The sequence below is a fragment of the Pan paniscus genome, chromosome 3, assembly GCF_029289425.2.
Source record: "Pan paniscus chromosome 3, NHGRI_mPanPan1-v2.0_pri, whole genome shotgun sequence".
NCBI classification, from domain to species: domain Eukaryota; kingdom Metazoa; phylum Chordata; class Mammalia; order Primates; family Hominidae; genus Pan; species Pan paniscus.
Window position 1 is genome coordinate 983,433 of NC_073252.2, and position 19,659 is coordinate 1,003,091.

Consider the following 19,659-nt stretch of genomic DNA (forward strand, 5'->3'; position numbering starts at 1 on the left):
TATGCAGCCTCCCCGCTGTGCCCGAAGTGCTGACCCGCCAGCCCCATGGACGCCAGGCTTGGAGTCTAGGCAGGAGCCTGGCCCCCCCGCCCACGTTCTGGGTCTTCCTGGCGGCAGCCATGCTGCCCGTGCTGGGCCACCCTCGGGCCCCCTTTGGCCCCATGCAGTAGTGACGCAAGGCCTCCTGTGTCCCCTCCTGGCCCTGCACTGCTACAGGCAGAAGCAACTGGAGAACTATGGCTCGGGCCTCGCTAAGGTGCAGCATCACAAACTCCAGGACTCTTGAAGCAAGCATGGGGAGGACCCGTGATCCTGGCGGCCTGGGCTGCCTGTCCGGGCCTAAGTCGCCTCTGCCCCCTCTCCTGGCTTGCTCTGGGGTCCAGGGCCTGGGCCTCTCTGGCTGAGAAACTAGGAAGTCACTGGGCTCTGTTTCCTGAGCTGGGTATACCAAGGCCAGTCCTATAGGGCAGGGGTCCCCAACCCCCAGGTGCGGACCAGTACCAGCTTGTGGCCCGTTAGGAACCGGGCAGCACAGGACGAGGTGAGGGAGCATTGAGGGAGCATGATCGCCCGAGCTCCACCCACTTTCAGATCAGCCTGGGCATCAGATTCCCATAGGAGCGTGAACCCTAGTGTGAGCTGCGCACTTGGATCTGGATTGCGCTCTGGTGAGAATCTAATGCCTGATGAACTGAGGTGGAATAGTTTCATCCCGAAACCTTCCCCCCAACACGGAAAAATTGTCCTCCGTGAAACCTGTCCCAGGCGCCAAAAAGGTTAGGTACTTGCTGTAGGGCCACCTGATCTTTTCTCCAGCTTCTGTGAGGTTGGCTGGCAGTCCCTGAAGACTCCTGCCTGAGGCCTCTGCCTGAACCCTGTCCTCAGGGGGCCAGAAGCAAACTCCAGCCCTCCCCGTGTCTACTGCTCGCTGAGGAAGCCGCAGGTGCACACTGGATCCACAAGGCACAGAACCATCTTCGCCCTCGGCAAGCCCCCGCTTCCGCCAGGGCAGACGGCCTCAGGTGACAATGGGTTTTCCCTTCACTGGAGTTTAAAATAAACCAGACTCCTCAGCAACTCCTGCTTCCAGAATCAAAAATAAGTGTCTCTGGGGCCCAAGGTAGGGGGTGAGGGGGACATACCAGCAGCTTCCACCAGAGGTGGGGCGGGGCAGGGCACCAGCAGAGAAAACATGCGGGCAAACACACACGGCCTGGGGAAAACCCCCTGAAGCCGATGGAGACTTGCCTTTGCTCAAGGCCTTTCCTGAGAGCTTAGTGGTGGGAGGGGTCCCACCTGGCTCAGCACACCGCCCGCAGGGGCCTCTGCAGCTGTCAGGTCAGCTGTGGGTGCAGAAGCCGATACTCCCCCGGCTCAGGCTTGCTGCTATCTTTAGCACTGTGCTCAGACTCCAGTGGCCTGGGAACCCTCTGCAGGGGGCTCTGCAGCCCTTCTCACATTCCCGGTGGCCTCGGGGGGCCTCCCAACCATGCTTCCCCCCTCGGTGTGGTTCTCCCCACTCCTGCAGCCCAGCAGTGCCCCTTCAGGATCACACCCAGACCCCACTGGACTGGCAGCAGGGGATGCCCTGGCCCTTGCTCCCAGCCCCAGGGTTCCACATCTGATCACCTGACACCTTGCAGTCGGCCCCAGGTCCCTCCTGGGCAGGTCATGCCTCCAGGGTCCTCAACCTCAGGAGTCAGTGCTTCATAGAGGCCGCTGGACCTGGGGATGGCACCAGGCAGCATCTCAGGGGACGCCACCTGTGACCATGTGTCCCTCAGGGGGTAGGACTTGTGCTCAAGAGACATGCAAGTGGCACCTGTCTTTTTAGCCTTACAGACACGGTGGCGCCCCCAGGGATCCCACCTGCGGTTGTGGCTGCATATAGTCACTCCCACCACTGCCCCTGCAGCACCGAGGGGCAGGTGCCCTGGGTCCTATTACCTGCTGCCTCCCACGCAGACGCAGGCCTGGGGGGCTCCAAAAGCTTGTTCTCCACTCAGCCTGTAGGCCTCCTCCTTGATCCTGCTTGGCCTGCAGACCCTCCTCCCACCCCTTGAACCAGGGCATCTGGATGCTGACTCTGTGGTGGCCTCTGATGTCTGACACCACCAACAGACCCTGGGCCAGGTCCCTACCCCAGACTCTGTGCCTGAGGCCATGGTATAGTGGGGAAGACCAGGCTCAGGGCCCTAGAGTCCCCCTCCTAGCCCATCTGAGCAACGTGGCCATCTCCATGGCTCCTCCAACCCAGAAATGTCATCACCCATGGGCCAGGCAAGGAGCTCCCAGCCATGAGGTCAGACGGGGTGGTCCCAGGGCCAAGGCTATGGACTGACTTTTCTGTCACCAAGGCAGGGAGGGGCGTGGACACCCCTGACAGACAGCGTGTGCTTGGCAGAAGCCCGGTGACCAGCTGCAGTCACCCACAGCAGCTTTGTGTAAATCTAGAAAAAGTGCCCCTTCCTCTGGCTCCTGCAGTTCCAGGGTGCCCAGGCCCCCAGCCAAGAGCTTGTACAGGTGGCCCTGGTGACACACAGAATCCTTGGGAGAACAAAGCCTCCCCGGGGGTCGGGGACAGGTGGATGGGAGGTAGTCCTGGCCACAGGTATCTGGGGAGGCTGGGGGCCTTGCGGGGTGGGGCAGGCCAAGGGTGTGAGTCACTGCCAGGCTGCCAAAGCTCACTCTGCAGTTGTCCAGTCCCCTGGGGTAGCCCCAAGCCTGTCCTTCTAGGGAGTGGCAGCCGGAGTCTGAACTGTCCTGGGGGACCAAGCAGGAGCTTAAGATGGGCAAGACCTGGGGCCCTGGGCAGACGCATCAAAGCAGGCAGAAGCAGGCATGGTGAGCAGGCCGCCGTGCATGCCTGGGGCAGGCGTGTGGGTGTGAGCTGTGCCGTGCATGTGTACATGCACACAGACAAGAGCGTGGGCGTGTCTGTGCATGCGTGTGAGTGCAGGTGTGGGCGTGTGCTGTGCCTGCATATGTGTGTGCATGAGCGTGTATATGTGCATGTGTGTGACCTTGCGGGTGTGGGCTGTGCTGTGTGGTGGGAGGTACATGCCTCACGCTGCTCTCCTGGTGAGAGTCCGGAGCAGGATGAGGGGGTTCCTGGCTTTCACAAAATCCCGGTACCCAGAACAAGCCCACCCAGAGTCCACTTGCCCCTCAAGCCTTCAGAGGCCAAGCTGGCTCCTGCTGGACCGCAATCCCTGACCACTGTGCTCTGTGGGCCTTCTGGAAGCCACTGTCCCTCCCCCAGTCCCTGTGCTGAAGCCAGACACCTGCAGCCGTCCTGCCCCCAACCCCAGCTACCCAGGCCTGAGGCTGGCATGCTCCTCAGCTGCCTGGGCCCCTCCAGCCCCAAGGGCTGAGGTCCACCCTTCATCTGAGTTAAGTCTCTCAAAACTCTGGGTGCCCTGGAGGGTTTCCTCAGCCAGCCCAGGACCCTCAGCCATGGTGCTCCCACCACAGGCCAGCAGGAAGACCAAGAAGAAGGAAGGGGGTGCCCTCCGGGCCCAGAGAGCTTCATCCAATGTCTTCTCCAACTTTGAGCAGACTCAGATCCAGGAGTTCAAGGAGGTGAGACTTTCCTGCTTCACTGGGAGCCCCCACCCCCAGGAGCCTGTGCTGGGAAGACCCTATGTGGGCTGGCTCCAGGGCCAGCAGGAGTGGGAGCCTATCAGTCAGGGGTGCTGAGGAACCAGGAGCAGGGGGCGGGGCAGAGCCCAGCCAGGTTGGCAGCACAGCAGCCCTGACCTTGGTCCCCAGGCATTCACACTCATGGATCAGAACCGAGATGGCTTCATTGACAAGGAGGACCTGAAGGACACCTATGCCTCCCTGGGTAGGTACCCAGGCAGAACACCTCAGAGCCCTTGGAGGAGGCGAACACAGAGGTCCTCCAGCTCCAGACGCCGCGGCCCCTCCTCGAATGGAGCCAGGGCCCGCGCCTCAGAGGCCCACCAATGGCCCTGAAGCTGCGAGGCGATGGCCCTGGCCGCCCTTGGTTCCATCAGAGCTGGCAGAGAGCGTCCCAGGGTGAGACAGGGTGGGTGGGACAGCCCAAGCCTGGAAACTCAGAGCCCTGAAGCTGCGAGGCGATGGCCCTGGCCGCCCTTGGTTCCATCAGAGCTGGCAGAGAGCGTCCCAGGGTGAGACAGGGTGGGTGGGACAGCCCAAGCCTGGAAACTCAGAGCCCTGAAGCTGCGAGGCGATGCCCCTGGCCGCCCTTGGTTCCATCAGAGCTGGCAGAGAGCGTCCCAGGGTGAGACAGGGTGGGTGGGACGCCCAAGCCTGGAAACTCAGAGCCCTGAAGCTGCGAGGCGATGGCCCTGGCCGCCCTTGGTTCCATCAGAGCTGGCAGAGAGCGTCCCAGGGTGAGACAGGGTGGGTGGGACAGCCCAAGCCTGGAAACTCAGAGCCCTGAAGCTGCGAGGCGATGCCCCTGGCCGCCCTTGGTTCCATCAGAGCTGGCAGAGAGCGTCCCAGGGTGAGACAGGGTGGGTGGGACACCCCAAGCCTGGAAACTCAGAGCCCTGAAGCTGCGAGGCGATGCCCCTGGCCGCCCTTGGTTCCATCAGAGCTGGCAGAGAGCGTCCCAGGGTGAGACAGGGTGGGTGGGACAGCCCAAGCCTGGAAACTCAGAGTGGGCTTTGAGGCAGCAGGCTCCAGGGAGGGGCTGACTCTCTGGTAGGACGCCACAGGCAGGCAGGCGGCTTGCCCCCAGGCAGGACCACAGAACTGACAGAGGGCATGGAGACCCTGCCCAGCCTCTGCAGCACAGCCCGAGTGTGGTGGGGCACACTGCCCTCCCCAGCTTCAGTCCTCCCTGCGGCACATTCTGTTCCCAGCAGCTGCCTCTGACCTGAGGCAGGAGGGCAGGGGGCTTCGGTCCTGCCCTGGGAGCTGGGGAGTGATTTCTCCTTGGGGTGGGAGGGTCGCAAGTGACCCACCTTCCTCTCGGCCCTGCTTATGCCCAGAATTAAGAACAGCAGATCCCAGCACCTTCCCAGGCTCTGTGTCACCTCCCTCTCCCTCAGCACTTAGTCCTGGGGCTCACGGTTTGGGGTGAGGTGGACACAGCCAGCCAGATGCACCCACTGCCCCACGTGCCTGGGCCAAGCGCCTCCTTCCCGCTCCCTCCCCACCCCTCCCATCTGCCTGCCTGGCCCTGTGCTGGGGTCACCTGCTGGTGGCACAGGGCAGGCAACAAGCCCTGCCCTGTGACGCCCCCATGTCTGTAACAGGCAAGACCAACGTCAAGGACGACGAGCTGGACGCCATGCTCAAAGAGGCCTCGGGGCCCATCAACTTCACCATGTTTCTGAACCTGTTTGGGGAGAAGCTGAGCGGTGAGCACCGGTGGGGCAGGCCTGGCCCTCCTAGCTAATTCCTGACAGTTAGAGATCCGGACATTTCACGTAAAAATCTCTCTTTTCCAATCTGTGGAGAAGCCCTGGGGCCTGGCACTCTGGGAGCCAACAACTGTGGGGCCCCATCAGCCACCCCAGAGCCATGTGCTCAGGCCCGCCCTCCTGCCCCACGTGCTGTGTGACCCACCGTCGACACCTCTGTCCCTCACTCATGCAGCACTCACCCCCAGCTCCAGGCCTGGGCTGACCCTGGGCACCCCAAAACTCACTACACCCCAGGGCAGGAGTGCCCGACAAGGCCTCCTTGGGGCTCAGGAAAGGAGAAGGCCTTCAGGCAGAGGCCACCTTGTGGGCAGAGGCTTGGAGTCTCCCTCTGCTTGGGGCAGGGGTCTCCCCTCCTGCCATCTGCCCTTGGCAGCCACAGGACTGCCACCCTGACGGCCCTGGGCTGAAGGTGCCTTTGTGGCAGGTACCGACGCCGAGGAAACCATTCTTAACGCCTTCAAGATGCTGGACCCGGACGGGAAAGGGAAAATCAACAAGGAGTAGTGAGTGCCCGGTCGGCCAGGGCGGCCCGGCTTCCGGGGAACCCCAGTGATCTCATCCTGTCCCAAAAGGGACAGTCAGCCACCAGATGCCATGCCCACCTCCCCACCTCCGACCAGCTTCAGGGCCATGAGGAGCGAACCCAGGATCCCAGCTGAGTGGGAGGCCAGCCCTGCTCACACAGGGACCAGCGCCTGTGCCCGGCGGGGGTGGGGCGGCTTCCCCTCAGCCCACTCCTCCATCTTCAGCTCCTGCTAGGCGCCGGGGAAAGTACCAGGCGCTGGCCTGTAACCTCCTTCCGGCTCTGTCCCCATCAGCGGCTCCCCCAGAAGTGATGGCCCCTGAGTGTGTGTTGGGAAGGGACCTGCCCCAGGGCCACACTCCAGCGGGAAGGGCAGGAGTGCAGTGAGCGAGTACAACCTGGGGCTCCTGGAGCACCTGAGCCCCACCGAGAAGGCTCCTGCGCCCCCGCCTCAGCCCGCGCTGACCCCTTTCCTCGTCCTCAGCATCAAGCGTCTGCTGATGTCCCAGGCTGACAAGATGACGGCGGAAGAGGTCTGGCCCGCGGCTCCCCTGCCAAGCCCACGAGGGGAGGGCGGGGCTCCCGGGGTCAGCTGGGTGGAGGGGGACGCGGAGCCCGAGGGGCTGCAGCGCCGCGGTTAGGACCCAGGACAGAACAGGCCCCCGGGGGGCTCCCGAAGTGCCCGTCTGAGGGACGGAACTGGCTCAGAGGGATCAGGTCAGCGGTTGGAGACCCCTCCCCTCCGTTAGATCAGCGGCTGGAGACCCCTCCGCGGCCTGAGCGTCTGTCCCAGCCGGAGGGGCGGGGCTCACAGCTGTGCGGTCCGGAGCCGCCCCCCACCCCCGACGCGCCGCTCCCAGCCCCAGAGGGCGAGACTAATGCCCGGCCACCCCCCAGGACCCCCGCACCTCCCCCAGACCCCACACGGTCCTCCCCGACGCTGCTGAAGGGCCGAGCCCGACACGTGCGCCCAGACTGTGGCTGCAGCCGCCGCCGCCCCGCCCCCTCCGGCGCCGCCCCGCCCCCTCCGGCGCCGCCCCGCCCCCTCCGGCGCCGCCCCGCCCCCTCCGGCGCCGCCCCGCCCCCTCCGGCGCCGCCCCGCCCCCTCCGGCGCCGCCCCGCCCCCTCCGGCGCCGCCCCGCCCCCTCCGGCGCCGCCCCGCCCCCTCCGGCGCCGCCCCGCCCCCTCCGGCGCCGCCCCGCCCCCTCCGGCGCCGCCCTCACCCCGCACCCGGGCCCCTCCCCGCTCCCCCTCCCGCGGCGCAGAAACCACACCCGGGGCCGCTGCAGGTGCGCGCTTGTAATTCGCTCCCGGAGCCCGCAGGGAGCCCTTTCGCCCCCGCCCGCAGGTGGACCAGATGTTCCAGTTCGCCTCCATCGATGCGGCGGGCAACCTGGACTACAAGGCGCTCAGCTACGTGATCACCCACGGGGAGGAGGAGGAGGAATGAGGCCCGGCCGGGTCAATAAACCTGGACGCTTGGACCCTGCCTGCGAGTCTGCCGGGGCGGGAGGGCGCGTCGGTGGCTGCTGGGCCTTGCGCACGGGGAGTCTCTCGGTGGCAGGCTGGGTGGAGGCTCCCGGGCCCTCTGGGGTCCTCTAGCGAGGCCCCCCTCGCCGTGCACTCCGGAGTCGCCGTGCTGGGCCCCAGGACCCCAGCCCTTCCCGCTCCCCCTCGGTCCACACCCGGCCCTGAGTCTGCGCCGCCCACGGCGTTACGGGTGGAGGGGGGCTCCCCAGACTCGGCCTGCAGGCGCCGGTATGGGGTGTGGAAGAAGAGCGCCAGGATGCAGCTGAAGAGGGTGCACAGACCGGCCATCAGCAGCAGAGACACTGGGAACACATAGCACAGCTGTCCCCACAGCCAAGCCCAGGGGCCACAGATGGGCAGAGCCCAATGCTGGCCTATGGTGACCCCACTACCCTTGACCACAGAGTGACCCCAGACGGAGAGCCCACTCGCAGCTCTTGACAGCCCTGAGGGGGTGTTTGCAGACCCAGGTCCTGAGAGAGGTCACTAGCATGGGGTCTGGGATATGGGTGTGCCAGCCCCACCTCTGATCTCGGCCACACCTGTCCTGGCTCACCTGTCCTATTGCCCGGGGACTCCCTGCGTGGTGCTCACCTGTCCTACTGTTTAGGGCTCCCCACATAGGGTTCACCTGTCCCGCTCCCAGGGAATCTTCACATGGGGCTCACCTGTCCTGTTCCCCGGGGACTCCCCATGTGAGGCTCACCTGTCCAGTCAAGTGGATCCTCCCCCTGCTGGCAGGTGGAGAAGGACGGCTCCGATCGTCGCACAGTCAGTGCCATCATTGCCAGCATGATGAGTATTCCCTCGGCCTGCCTGGACACACGTGGCCCTCAGCCCCCGCTGCACTGCCCACCCCCTCGGAGCCAGGTGCCACCTTGGGAAGTGTTGACATCGGTGCTGTCCCTTGTGCCACCACCCTCCCGAAGGCAGCACGCAGCCTCGGTCATGGGCCCTATCAGCCGGCCCGGCCTGCACACAGCAGGTGCTCAGAACCTGCTCGGCCCTTGCCAGAGCAGGCAGGTTCCCCACCTCCCCGAAAAGGGGCCTGGACCACATGGTGCAACCCCAGGGGTGTAGGGGTGGAGCAAGGGGAGTATCTCTGGGGTTGCAGCAGGGGCAGATGGACACTCACCCCAGCACAAAGATCACGCCTGTGGCAGCCCCCTCCCCCACGGGGAAGGAACACTCGACCGCCAACTCCATGGCCACGGGGCCCACCGAGAAGCCAAACAGCCCGAGCAGCGAGCAGGTGGCGGCCAGGGCAAGGGTCTGTCCCTGCAGCTGGGACACCTGGGAGCAGCGGAACGGCAGGCAGACAGGTGGAGGGGGTGGCAGTCAGAACTGGACCTGGCTTCACGGGACATGGGGCACAGGGCAGGAGAACCCATCCCACCCCGGGGCCACCCTGGCTGGCAGAGGCTGGGCATGAGACAGTCCAGACCTCTGTTCCAGCCAAGCCGCCAACTGCCCTCTCCGGGCCTCACCACCCACCCACCCCCACAGGGCAGTCTTGGCTTGAGGAGATCCTCACCAGGGCAAAGGGCACGCAGGCCAGAGAGAACAGGCACAGGCCAATCTTGGTGGCCTCAGTGAAGTGCTTGGTCCGGTCCACATAGGGGCCGAGAGCCAGTGCCCCCAGGATCCCAAACGTGATGAAGAGAGCGCCACAGAGGCCGGAAAACCCCTGGAGGAGGCGAGAAGAGGCCAGGGCCCCAAGAGGCCACCATTATCCTAGGTGCATGCCGTCAGGGCAGGGGGCTCAGTGTAGGGCCGTGTGCTGTGCCCAAGGCCCAGGCATAGCAACACAGCTTCCAGACGCACCGCTGGCTGCCTGCGGGGTAGGGTTTCCTGCCTTGTGTTTCCCACCCCACCCCAGAGCAAAGCAATCGCTAAAGGGAAGAGCCTGTCTCCACAGAGGCCCCACAGGGCCGTGGTACCTGTGGCCCTGGCAAAGGTGGAAACATGCCCCCAATCCTACACTGAGCACTGATCCCAGAAGGCAGAGGGCAGAGGGCCAGCTCGGAGATACGTGAGCAGAGCAAGGCCCTCCCCGCTGCACGTCTGGATACCAGAAGGTGGCGCTGTCCTGCAGACCCACAGGGGCGGGGCCTTGCTGGGAAGGGGCATTGGGAGCCCTGGGGGCCCCACCTTCCCATCCACAGGGCACCGTCAGTCCCTCCGCTCCGTCCCACAGCTGCCCCACCCCACTGCAGCTGTGCCCACCACCTCCACTGCCTGTGGACATAATGTCACACAGGGCATCTCGGGAGGGCCCACAGCACAGAAGGGTGTCAATGTGGCCCCCGCCAGGGTCGGACACTGGGCACCCTGGAGGCGGCGGTGACTCCATGGCCATATGGGGCGGGTGACAGAGGCAGGGTCCCCAGGGGTGGGGCCAGGCTCACACTGGAGTGGCCGCTTGCACAGAGGATCTGCTCCAGGAGGGCTGAGAAGCTGGCAGAGATCCCGATCATTCCCCCCAAGCACACAGCCAGGATGACATAGGCCTTGTTCCACACGAGCTGCGGGGAAAGAGCATCTCAGCCCCGGAGCCCGGGGGCCCTTCCCAAACCCGTCGCCTTCTCAGCCTCTTGCCCCCACCCCCAAATCCACCCTACCCCGGGGATCCCACGGCACTGACCAGCTTGAGCCCATCCAGGAACTTCTCTGAGGTGGAGCTGGCGGCCCCGGCAGAGGGCGGGGTGGGGGGCACACTCTCCCACAGGCAGATGGTGGACAGCAGGCAGACGACGCCAGCAGGGATGGTATAGACACCGAGCTGGGGAGGGGTGTGTGTGCACAAGGAGACCACGCAGACTGGCACCCACACACGCCGCAGCCCTGCCTGTCCCAGGCGCCACCTCCCAGCTCCTCCTGCCCCACCACCGGCTGCCTCCCAACCTCTGGTCTGCAGCTGCCCTCTGCGAGGCCCAGGCTGGGAGGGGCCTGCTCCAGGGGCTCATGGGGACCCCTGGCTGTCAACGCATCCCTCACCAGTGACACCCTCCTGGCTGACGTTAGCCCAGCACCCCCAGGCTCCAGACTTACATCTCACTGCCAGCTGCACAGCCCATGATAGGGCTCAACACACAGACACAGGTGGGTGCAGAGGCACACGTGCATACACACTCACGCTCAGTACATACCCCCAAGCACAGACACACCACACGCACCCGATACACATGCACGAGCACACACAGGTACACACCACACATGTGCACAGACACACAGACACATATGCACACACCACACAACACACATGGGCACAGGAACAGAGACACGCACCGCACACACCACACGCACTCAATACACACAGGCAGGCATAGAAACATCACACACTGGCCGGGCGCGGTGGCTCACGCCTGTATTCCCACCACTTTGGGAAGCCGAGGTAGACGGATCATGAGGTCAGGAGTTCGAGACCAGCCTGGCCAACATGGTGAAACCCCAACTCTACCAAAAATACAAAAAAAAAAAATTAGCCAAGCATGGTGGCGCACGCCTGTAGTCCCAGCTACTCGGGAAGATGAGGCAGGGGAATTGCTTAAACCCAGCAGGTGGAGGTTGCAGTGAGCCGAGATCGCGCCACTGCAATTCAGCCTGAGCGACAGGCTGAGACTCCTTCTCGGGTGGCGGGGCAGGGGACGGGAATCACACACGGGCATAGGAACACGGACACACTTGGGCTCAGGAACACACAGACGTGCATGCACACACACCACACAGACCAGGCACGGGCGCCTCATGACCCCTCACCATTAACGGAATGTCCTCACCCTTCTTGACCAGCACAGGGGACAGCACGTTGGCCACAAGGACGCCCAGGGGGTTCGCTGGGTGGGCGGATGCACAGAGAAACGTGTCAGCTCGGCTGTGGCCTGGCTTCATCACCAGCCCACAGGCAGAACCTTCTGGGCCCCAGCTCCTCCACCCTGGCCAGAGAGCCCGGGGAGCCGAGTATCTGTGTGGACCCTGAGGTGAGCCCAGGCAGGCGGCCTCCCTCCCCGGAACTCACACATGGTGGCGAGCATGTTGGCCGTGGCTCGCTGGTGCTCTGGGAACCACAAGGCAGCCAGCTTGGCCGGAGAGAAGATGACCAGGCTCTGGGCAAGGGCACAGAGGCTCTGGCCACCCATGAGGAAGGCAAATGGGTTTTGGGTCCCAACAACCATGCAGGGCACCATGCGTAGCACACTCCCGGCAAAGTTCAGCCATGCGCCCAGGATGGTCTGTGAGGAGGGGGTCGGGGACCGGGTCAGGAACGCTGCCACCAGCCCAAGTGCCCGCCCCGTCCCCCGAGCACCTGGACCTCCCACTGCCGCTACCTCGACGGCTCTGCCGGGGTCCCCAGCTGTTGGGACTGGTGGGCCCCGGTCTGGGGAGGAGGCCTTGACTCTCCTACCCAAATGCGGGGGCCCCTGCACTGTCCCGGAGCGGGCCATGGTGTGGGGTCTGACTCACCGCCGCACGGAGCCCGACGGAGTCCAGGATCCAGATGGCCACCACGCCAAATGGGGTGGATACCACGAGGTAGACCAGTGACAGCCAGTTGATCTGCTCCATGGACAGGACCAAGTCCTCAGCAATGACGTCAGCCACAGGTGCAAAGCTCAGCCACAGCTGCAGGGGCCAGGCGGGAGTCAGCGCAGGGCCACAGACCCCGGACCTACCTGCTGTGGCCCCAGCCAGCCCGAGGGGGTCAGAGTGCCAGCAGCCCCGTGAGGCCGAGGGGACACAGCGAGCTGGACACGGGGCTTTCCTGCCCAAGGAGAGCGCCACCCTGCCTCCCCCGAGGGCGGGCACCCAGCGCAGGGTCAGAGAGCATGCCCTGACCGGGGACCAGCCTGAGGGGCAGACACTGAGGCCAAGGACCTGGCCAGAGCCCACAGGACCACGAGCCCTGCCCAGACCAGACCTGGCGCTCCAAGGCAGGGAAAGGTGGGTGTGACGGGGTCTCAGCTAGAACCTCTGGGACTGCAGGCCGGCCCCACCCAAGGCCAGCCTGACCTTCCCTCCTGCAGGGCCCAGGTGTTTGGGCAGAATGTTGCCAGAGCGGGCACCATTCCCCAGCCGCAGGCATTATCAAGTGCTAGAGCTCTTCACCCCACAGACGTCCAGCACACAGCACAAGTGCACGCTGCGGCCGAGGGGAAGGCCTCCTAGGAGAGGTGAGACTGGCTCATCCCTGAGGGAGGCGAAAGTGGGGCGGGTCACCAGGGCTCACTCCGGGAGGCAGGAGGCCGTGTCACTCAAGGTCAACTTCCATGAGTCGACTGAGCTCCAGGCCACACCCTCGGACACAGCAGCCAGACCCAGGCTCCGCCCGGACAAGGTCTGACTCAGCCCACGGGACAGGACAGGGAGCTTGGGCAACAGCCGCCTTGTCTTCCTTTTTCTGCAGGACGGGGCCAGGCACAGAACAAGCTCCCCAGGCCCAGCTGGTGCCTGCCTGGCTGAGCCCGGGAGAGAAAGCCCGCCCTGCGGAGCCGAGCCGGCTGCTCCAGCCTCAGCCCTGTCCTGGTTCCTCGGGGGCCTGAGTGGGGCCCACAGCTGACTCACTGAGCAGAGATGCGTCTGAAGCGTGCGGGGCAACGTGGGAGGACAATCTGTCTGACTCCCTTCCTCATCTCCCAGCCTCGACCCTGCCTGCGCTCGCCCCCTTGGGTCCTTTGAGTCTCATCCAGAGCACTGGGCTGCCTTCCGGGGTGGGTGTTGACCCAAGCTCTGCTCCGCCTGCCCCTCATGCTGCTGGTTGGAACCCGGGATCCCTGGTCACTGGCTGCAGATGAGTAACCTCCAGCCTCAAGGGCACTTGGCTGGAGTGAACGTGGTGCTTACGGCTCACTGTGGTGACCCAGGCAGAGACCATGACGACTCTTGGTGTCAGGGTGAGATTTCTGTGTGCTCCATGATAACTCGTGGATATTAATAAAACGGTGAAGAACTGCAGTAGGAGGCCCTTGACTGTCCAAGGAATGCCCTACACCTACGACACCCACTGACTCTTGGACCATGAAACCAGCCCTGCACCCTCAGACACTCCACCCAAAGCCAGTTATGGCTTCCCCAGTGCCTGGACACGGTGGGCCAGGACGCCAAGCCACAGCAGTGAGTTACGGCTCGTGCCAGCATTGTGGGCAGCAGGCAGCCCCTGGGCCCATCCAGCAGATCCCGGGCCTGTCTCGGCCAGAGGCTGGCCCTCCATACCCAGCCAGCAAAGGAGGAGGGGAGAGGCCCCGGGGTCCACCTGGAAGAGCCCTGACCCAGGCCTAAGAGTGACTCCTGCCCCTGCCCCCGAGCTTCCTGACCATCCCCGTGACCTGGCGCCTTCCTGAGCTGTGGGTCCTGCTGCCAACTCTAGCTGTTCATTGCACGTTGGCCAGATACTGCCTGACCAGTTCCTGAGGCTCCGGGGGATGGCTGATGAGGACACACAGGGCAGGAAAGGCTGCCGCGTGCAGCACCTGAAGGGGGTGGGGGCAGGACGGAACCCAGCCCAGCCCAGGAGCTGCCCCTCACTCAGAGTCAGGTGGAGGGGAGGGCGGCTCCAAGCGCGCCCCTGCTGTGTGCCTGCTGTCCTGGGGCTGGGAGGCGTGGAAGGAGAGAGGGCCAACGCAGGGCCACCTGTATGTGACTGGCTGGGGAAGAGGGACCCAGGCTGGAGCCACTGAAGGCTGGGAAGGGCTGGGACTCCGTGACTGGCAGATCCCCCTGGGCACCCAGCCCTGCTCTGTGCCCTGGGCCCAGCCACCTCCAGAACAGACAGTGCCCCCAGTGCCCGCAATCCCTAGCCACCCCCAGAAGGCACCCCCCGCCCCCAGCCAGCACCTGGCACCTCGGGCTGTGGCCACAGGAAAACAAAACCCGGCTGGTCCGAGGGACTGAGGGTCCCGGAGCCACCTGTCCCCGCCCCTGCCCCTACCGTGGCGTTGGAGCAGTTGAGCAGGCTGATCGCGAGCAGGAACACCCAGCGGCGCGCGTAGGTGCGGTGGCCCAGCTGCGCGCACAGGGCCCGGGGCTCGGCCAACCCCGTCTCGGCCTCCGTCGGCCCCGCCATCGTCCGCGGCCTCCACGGGTCTCCGCCGGTCCCGCCGGCCGCCCGGGCTTAAGGACCTTCCCGCGTGGGCCGGGACCGCCTGCGGGCGGAGGTGGGGCCGGGCCGGGCCGGGCCACGGGGGGCCAGTTCCGCCCCAAGGACTACGGAGGAGGGTCCCGCCCCGTCCCAGTTAAAGGAGACCCAAAAAAGCGGGGGAAGGGCGGGCAAAGGTGAAGTTGGACCCTCCTCCTTCGGCCTCAGGCTGGAAGTCCCTGCCACAAAAACCGAATGTCCCTTCTGGAAAGGGCCCCGGTCACAGCCTGTGTGCTTCTCGGGGTGGGCGCAGGAAAGGCGGCCTGGAAGTCACTCTGCCCAGCAGAAGCTCTGCATTTCCTGAAGGGGGCTGTGGACCCCAAGTTCCTGAGGTTCAAGCCAGCCACAGGGAGGGGCCAGAGGCCAGCCTGGAAGAAGAGGCTGGGCTCGCTTTGCGCAGAGCCTCAAATCAGACCAGTCCCTCTAGAGCCCCTGCGGGAAGCAGGCGTGGGGTAGGAGGGGCGAGGGGCTGCAGGCCAAGGCTGGAGGGAAGGCCAGAAAGGCCTGTGGGCCCCACCCTGGGGTAGGCAGTCCGCCACACACGCACCGGATTGTTACCTGCATTTTACAACGGAGGACACGGCTCTCCGAGGAGTAGGCACAGGTTTCTGTTTGTTTAGGATGGAGAGGCCTGTGTGTTGGAAGGCAGAGGAGGGAGTTTCGGCTTAGTCTTTTCTGCAAGAACCTGCTGATCCCACAACTGTGCCTGGCCCACCCTGGGGAGCCCAAGAGGCTCCAGGCCCTGTTGCTGAGGCCAGCATAGGGGTGGGGTGGAGGGTGGCCTGGTCAGACGTGCAAACAGGACTTCCCCCAAACAGGGAGTCTTTCTTGACCCTTGAAGCCATCCCCGTTTTCTGACACTCACAATATTATTCCTGGTTTTTGTCTTAAACATTCATCTCCTTTGCCAGGGCCTGTCCATGGTCCACAGCTGAGTCTGAACAGGCTAATCATGAGGCCCCAGCTTTCACTGTGCAGTCTTCTGCAGGGATTGTGTGTGTGTCTCAGATAGAGCTCTCCACTTTGGGATTTTTTTTTTTTTTGTGGAGTCTCATCCAGTAACAAAGAGAAAATGGAGCTCACCCGGGGTGTCCTGAGATGGGTGGGCCCCAAGGGGGTTCCATTCTCTGAGACGTGTGATGGAGCCCTGTGGTCCTCACTCTCTTTATCTCCTCTGCCTTCCCCGCCGTCTAGCCTCCCCCCTCATCTTTGTTCCCCATTCCCCCACCAGTTCCTTCTGTTCTCCTTCTCCTCACCTCTTGCTCGCCCTGCCCTCAGGGCCCAGCCCCTCACAACCTTCCTCCATAGTCCAGTGCCAATGTTGGCCTAGGGCCTTCAACATCCCCTAACCCCACCTGGCAGAGGGGGAGTTGCAGTGCAGGCTTCCCTGTTGAGGGACGTCACTATTGTGGAGCACTGCCTCTGACAGGTGGTGTCTGAGCCTGTCACCATGAAATGGGGCAGCCACAGTAGCTACCTCCATCGTTCAGTCTCTGTTGAGCATGCATTGTCGAGGGGTGTCACCATGAAACGGGGCAGCCACTGTAGCTACCTCCATTGTTCAGTCTCCGTTGAGCGTGCATTGTCGAGGGGCTCCTCCTCCCTACATGTCGGAACTCTTGGGTTGAGCAGGTGAGCTCAGCAACATTGCAGAATGCAAGATCAGCACACAACAATCGCTTGCATTGATGTATACCAACAAGAAACATGAAAACCAAAGTTAAAGACATTCATAATTACTCCAAGGAAAATTAAATACTTTGGTATAAACTTAGCAAACCATCTACAGAACTTGCATGCTAAAAATTACAAACCATGGGCCGGGTGCGGTGGCTCACGCCTGTAATCCCAGCACTTTGGGAGGCCAAGGCAGGTGGATCACAAGGTCAGGAGTTCAAGACCAGCCTGGCCAACATGGTGAAACCCCGTCTCTAGTAAAAATACAAAAATTAGCCAGGTGTGGTGATACGCACCTGTAGTCCCAGCTATTTGGGAGGCTGAGGTAGGAGAATCTCGACCCCGGGAAGCAGAGGTTGCAGTGAGCTGAGATCATGCCACTGCACTCCAGCCTGGGCAACAGAGTGAGACTCTGTCTCAAAAAAAAAAAAAAAAAAATTACACACCATGGCTGGGCGAGGTGGCTCACATCTATAATCCCAGCACTTTGGGAGGCCAAGGTGGGTGGATTACCTGAGGTCGGGAGTTCAAAACCAGCCTGGCCAATATGGTAAAACCGTCTTCACTAAAAATGCAACAGATTAGCCGGGCATGATGGTGCATGCCTGTAATCCCAGCTACTCAGGAGGCTATATAAGGTGGGAATTGATTAAACCGGGGAGGCAGAGGTTGCAGTGAGCTGAGATCGTGCCACTGCACTCCAGCCTGGGCAACAGAGGGAGACTCTGTCCCAAAAAAAACCAAAAATAAAACAAGAAAAAAAAAAACAAGCTGTGCCCCAACCACCTTGAGCACGTGCCATCAGGACTGCCTGAGGCTATGTCACAGGCATGTCCTTAACCTTGGCAAAATAAACTTTCTAAATCGGCTGGGTGCGGTGGCTCACGCCTGTAATCCCAGCATTTTGGGAGGCCAAGGCAGGCGGATCACTTGAGGTCAGGAGTTTGAGACCAGCCTGGCCAAAATGATGAAACCCTGTCTCTACTAAAAATACAAAAATTAGCCAGGCGTGGCGGCGGGCGCCTGTAGTCCCAGCTACTCGGGAGGCTGAGGCAGGAGAATGGCATGAACCTGGGAGGCGGGGCTTGCAGTGAGCCGAGATCGCGCCACTGCACTCCAGCCTGGGCAACAGAGCGAGACTCCGTCTAAAAAAAAAAAAAAATTTTTAATTTTTTAAAAAATCGCATAGTATAAGTCCACTTATTTGGAAACAATGACTTTTTCCACTCTTGCATCTAATGAAACAGTTTTGCTTAAATTTCTCCACAAGCACCTTCAGCACACTCACCTAAGCTGCCCGAGTTTTGGATCCGGGTACAGCACCATCCTGGGATCCTCACCCCGAGCCCAGAATTGCCTGTGTACGTTTAGATGGTGACCTCCAGACAAAGGCACCGAGCGTCTTGCTTTCCAAAAGGATCTCTGGTCAGGTTCGGTAGCTCACGCCTGTCATCCCAGCACTTTGAGAGGCCAAGGCGGGCAAATTACCTGAGGTCAGGAGTTCGAGACCATCCTGGCCAACATGGTGAAGCCCCGTCTCTACTAAAAATACAGAAAAAATTAGCTGGGCATGGTCTTGGGTGCCTGTAGTCCCAGCTACTCGGAAGGCTGAGGCAGGAGAATTGCTTGAACCAGGGAGGTGGAGGTTGCAGTGACCTGAGATGGCACCACTGCACTCCAGCCTGGGTGACAGAGCGAGACGCCGTCTCAAAAGAAAAAAAAGAGAAAAGAAAAGGATCTTCAAAAGCTTATTTAAATAATCCTTAACATACACAGTTATGGCTAAATTTGCATTTCAATGCTGTTATCTCTCTTCTTTTAACCCAACATAGACTTCTGTCAGCATCCCAGACTAGCATTCGTTAATTGTGGGCTAATGTGTCTTTCCTAAACAGTATCTTGTTCAAAATCAAGCCACTGGAAACAGTTGCTCTGCCAAGGCTGAAGGAGGAGGCAGGCCGCCTTTTGCAGCCTGTCAGGGAGGAAACCTCACCTGCTGCGCTGAGACGGCCTGCCTGTCCTGCTGCTCCTCTGAGTGGTTTTTATCTGCTCCTCCCAGAGAACCTCAGCAATGTGAGGGCAGGAGCCGTCTGCCCACCCCGAAGCCCTGGGGGAAGGACTGCCCAGCACAGCTCCAGGGTAAAAACAGAAACCGTGGGACGCATGGCCTCTCTGCTGTGGGTCCCTCCACCGCCCCGGGCCTGCCAGACAGGTTCTTCCGCGGGGTGCCCACTTCCTGTGTGGAGCCTCCTTGACCCGTCTGGTTCCATGTGCCCCATCTCCACGCACCTGCATGCCATCACTCCCACCCATCTCTGCGCCTCCCTCCAGGGCCCGGCTGCTGATAGCCCATGCGGGACAGCGCCCGTGGCCGGGACTGAGTCAGCACAGCCAGACCCGGATGCACAGGCTGCCCCAGAGTGACAACGTGAATGCATCGTCAAGCATGTGGAAGGCCCATCCTTTTACAGAGATGTGCACGGGAACATGAGCCTGTCTATTTACTTAGACAAGGGAGGGCCCTGGCCACGTCCAGGCCACAGAGGGAACGTGAGCCTGTCTATTTACTTAGATGAGGGAGGGCTCTGGCCATGTCCAGGCCACAGAGGGAACATGAGCCTATTTACTTAGACAAGGGAGGGCCCTGGCCACGTCCAGGCCACAGAGGGAATGTGAGCCTGTCTATTTACTTAGATGAGGGAGGGCTCTGGCCACGTCCAGGCCACAGAGGGAACATGAGCCTGTCTATTTACTTAGATGAGGGAGGGCTCTGGCCATGTCCAGGCCACATGCCACTCCAGTCGGACCTGCCAGAGAGGAACCCTCCGTGTCCTCCTCCTCCCCTCCCCGTCCAGCGTGGAGGCTCCCGTGAGCCCCGAAGTCGGGGCCCCTTTAATCTGGAGTCTAGGGGGCCCCCTCTGTCTCTCCTTCATAGAGGATTTGGTATAAGCCGTGGAAGGACCTAGTGTTCTCATTTGTATGTAAATGAAAATTAAAATTCTAAGCCCCCAACCAAAGGATGGACCCTCCCCTTGGCCAACAACATTCCAAATTATCCTGAAAAACTGCTTCAGGCCATGAGGGGAAATGGGAATCGGAGGAGCCTCACAAACATCAACACAGAGACCTTCAGTCTCCTTGAGTCTGATAAGCATTTACCATCTATTCTCTCCCAAGTCTTCTCCCTGGAGGCTTCATCTGCAATAAACCTTGCTCTCTACAACCTCTCATCTTAACCCAGGGATTCCTTTCTGTTTGATTCCAGGTCTTTAGATAGTAAGTCCTTCACCAATGGCCAATCAGAAAATCTTTAAATCTACCTGTGACCTGAAGCCCTCCACCTCCTCACGTTGTTCAGCCTTACCAGACTGAACCAA

The 19,659-nt window shown here is 62.1% G+C and overlaps 2 protein-coding genes across 5 annotated transcripts; one reads left to right on the forward strand and one right to left on the reverse strand.

Annotated features, from left to right (window-relative positions):
* Nucleotides 1-885: 885 nt before the first annotated feature.
* MYL5 (myosin light chain 5) lies at nucleotides 886-7,432 on the forward strand. 2 transcript variants are annotated; one of them, XM_055111096.2, is made up of 8 exons: nucleotides 886-1,022; nucleotides 2,737-2,844; nucleotides 3,475-3,582; nucleotides 3,772-3,847; nucleotides 5,250-5,354; nucleotides 5,845-5,923; nucleotides 6,428-6,476; nucleotides 7,292-7,432. In XM_055111096.2, the coding sequence occupies exons 2-8, from the start codon at nucleotides 2,842-2,844 to the stop codon at nucleotides 7,391-7,393; spliced, it is 522 nt and encodes a 173-aa protein (XP_054967071.2). In that variant the 5' UTR covers nucleotides 886-1,022; nucleotides 2,737-2,841; the 3' UTR covers nucleotides 7,394-7,432. The 2 variants fall into 2 exon arrangements, with proteins under 2 accessions (XP_054967071.2, XP_054967072.2); XM_055111097.2 differs by lacking the exon at nucleotides 2,737-2,844 and having other exon boundaries at nucleotides 891-1,022.
* On the reverse strand, nucleotides 7,228-14,959 carry SLC49A3 (solute carrier family 49 member 3). Of its 3 annotated transcripts, none has more exons than XM_008963724.5 (10): nucleotides 14,399-14,959; nucleotides 11,938-12,096; nucleotides 11,492-11,705; nucleotides 11,233-11,309; nucleotides 10,118-10,255; nucleotides 9,882-9,998; nucleotides 9,008-9,160; nucleotides 8,609-8,766; nucleotides 8,180-8,289; nucleotides 7,228-7,735 (listed from the first exon to the last, which is right to left on the reverse strand). In XM_008963724.5, exons 1-10 carry the CDS (start codon nucleotides 14,531-14,533, stop codon nucleotides 7,542-7,544), a joined length of 1,455 nt encoding a protein of 484 aa, XP_008961972.2. In that variant the 5' UTR covers nucleotides 14,534-14,959; the 3' UTR covers nucleotides 7,228-7,541. The 3 variants fall into 3 exon arrangements, with proteins under 3 accessions (XP_008961972.2, XP_003811355.4, XP_008961973.4); XM_003811307.5 differs by having other exon boundaries at nucleotides 7,228-7,775; nucleotides 14,399-14,946; XM_008963725.4 differs by lacking the exon at nucleotides 11,492-11,705 and having other exon boundaries at nucleotides 7,228-7,775; nucleotides 11,253-11,309; nucleotides 14,399-14,945.
* Between the last annotated feature and the right edge of the window lie 4,700 nt (nucleotides 14,960-19,659).

Bases quoted from the DNA above. Each gene is read 5' to 3' on its own strand.
- MYL5 (XM_055111096.2), top strand. The intron at 5,355-5,844 runs GTGAGCACCGGT...CCTTTGTGGCAG, and splicing joins GTTTGGGGAGAAGCTGAGCG to GTACCGACGCCGAGGAAACC. The intron at 5,924-6,427 runs GTGAGTGCCCGG...CCTCGTCCTCAG, and splicing joins GGGAAAATCAACAAGGAGTA to CATCAAGCGTCTGCTGATGT.
- SLC49A3 (XM_003811307.5), bottom strand. From the start codon at position 14,533: ATGGCGGGGCCGACGGAGGCCGAGACGGGGTTGGCCGAGCCCCGGGCC. The intron at 11,706-11,937 runs GTGAGTCAGACC...CCCTCCTCACAG, and splicing joins CCGTCGGGCTCCGTGCGGCG to ACCATCCTGGGCGCATGGCT. The intron at 8,290-8,608 runs GTGAGTGTCCAT...ACGTGTGTCCAG, and splicing joins GGCGTGATCTTTGTGCTGGG to GCAGGCCGAGGGAATACTCA.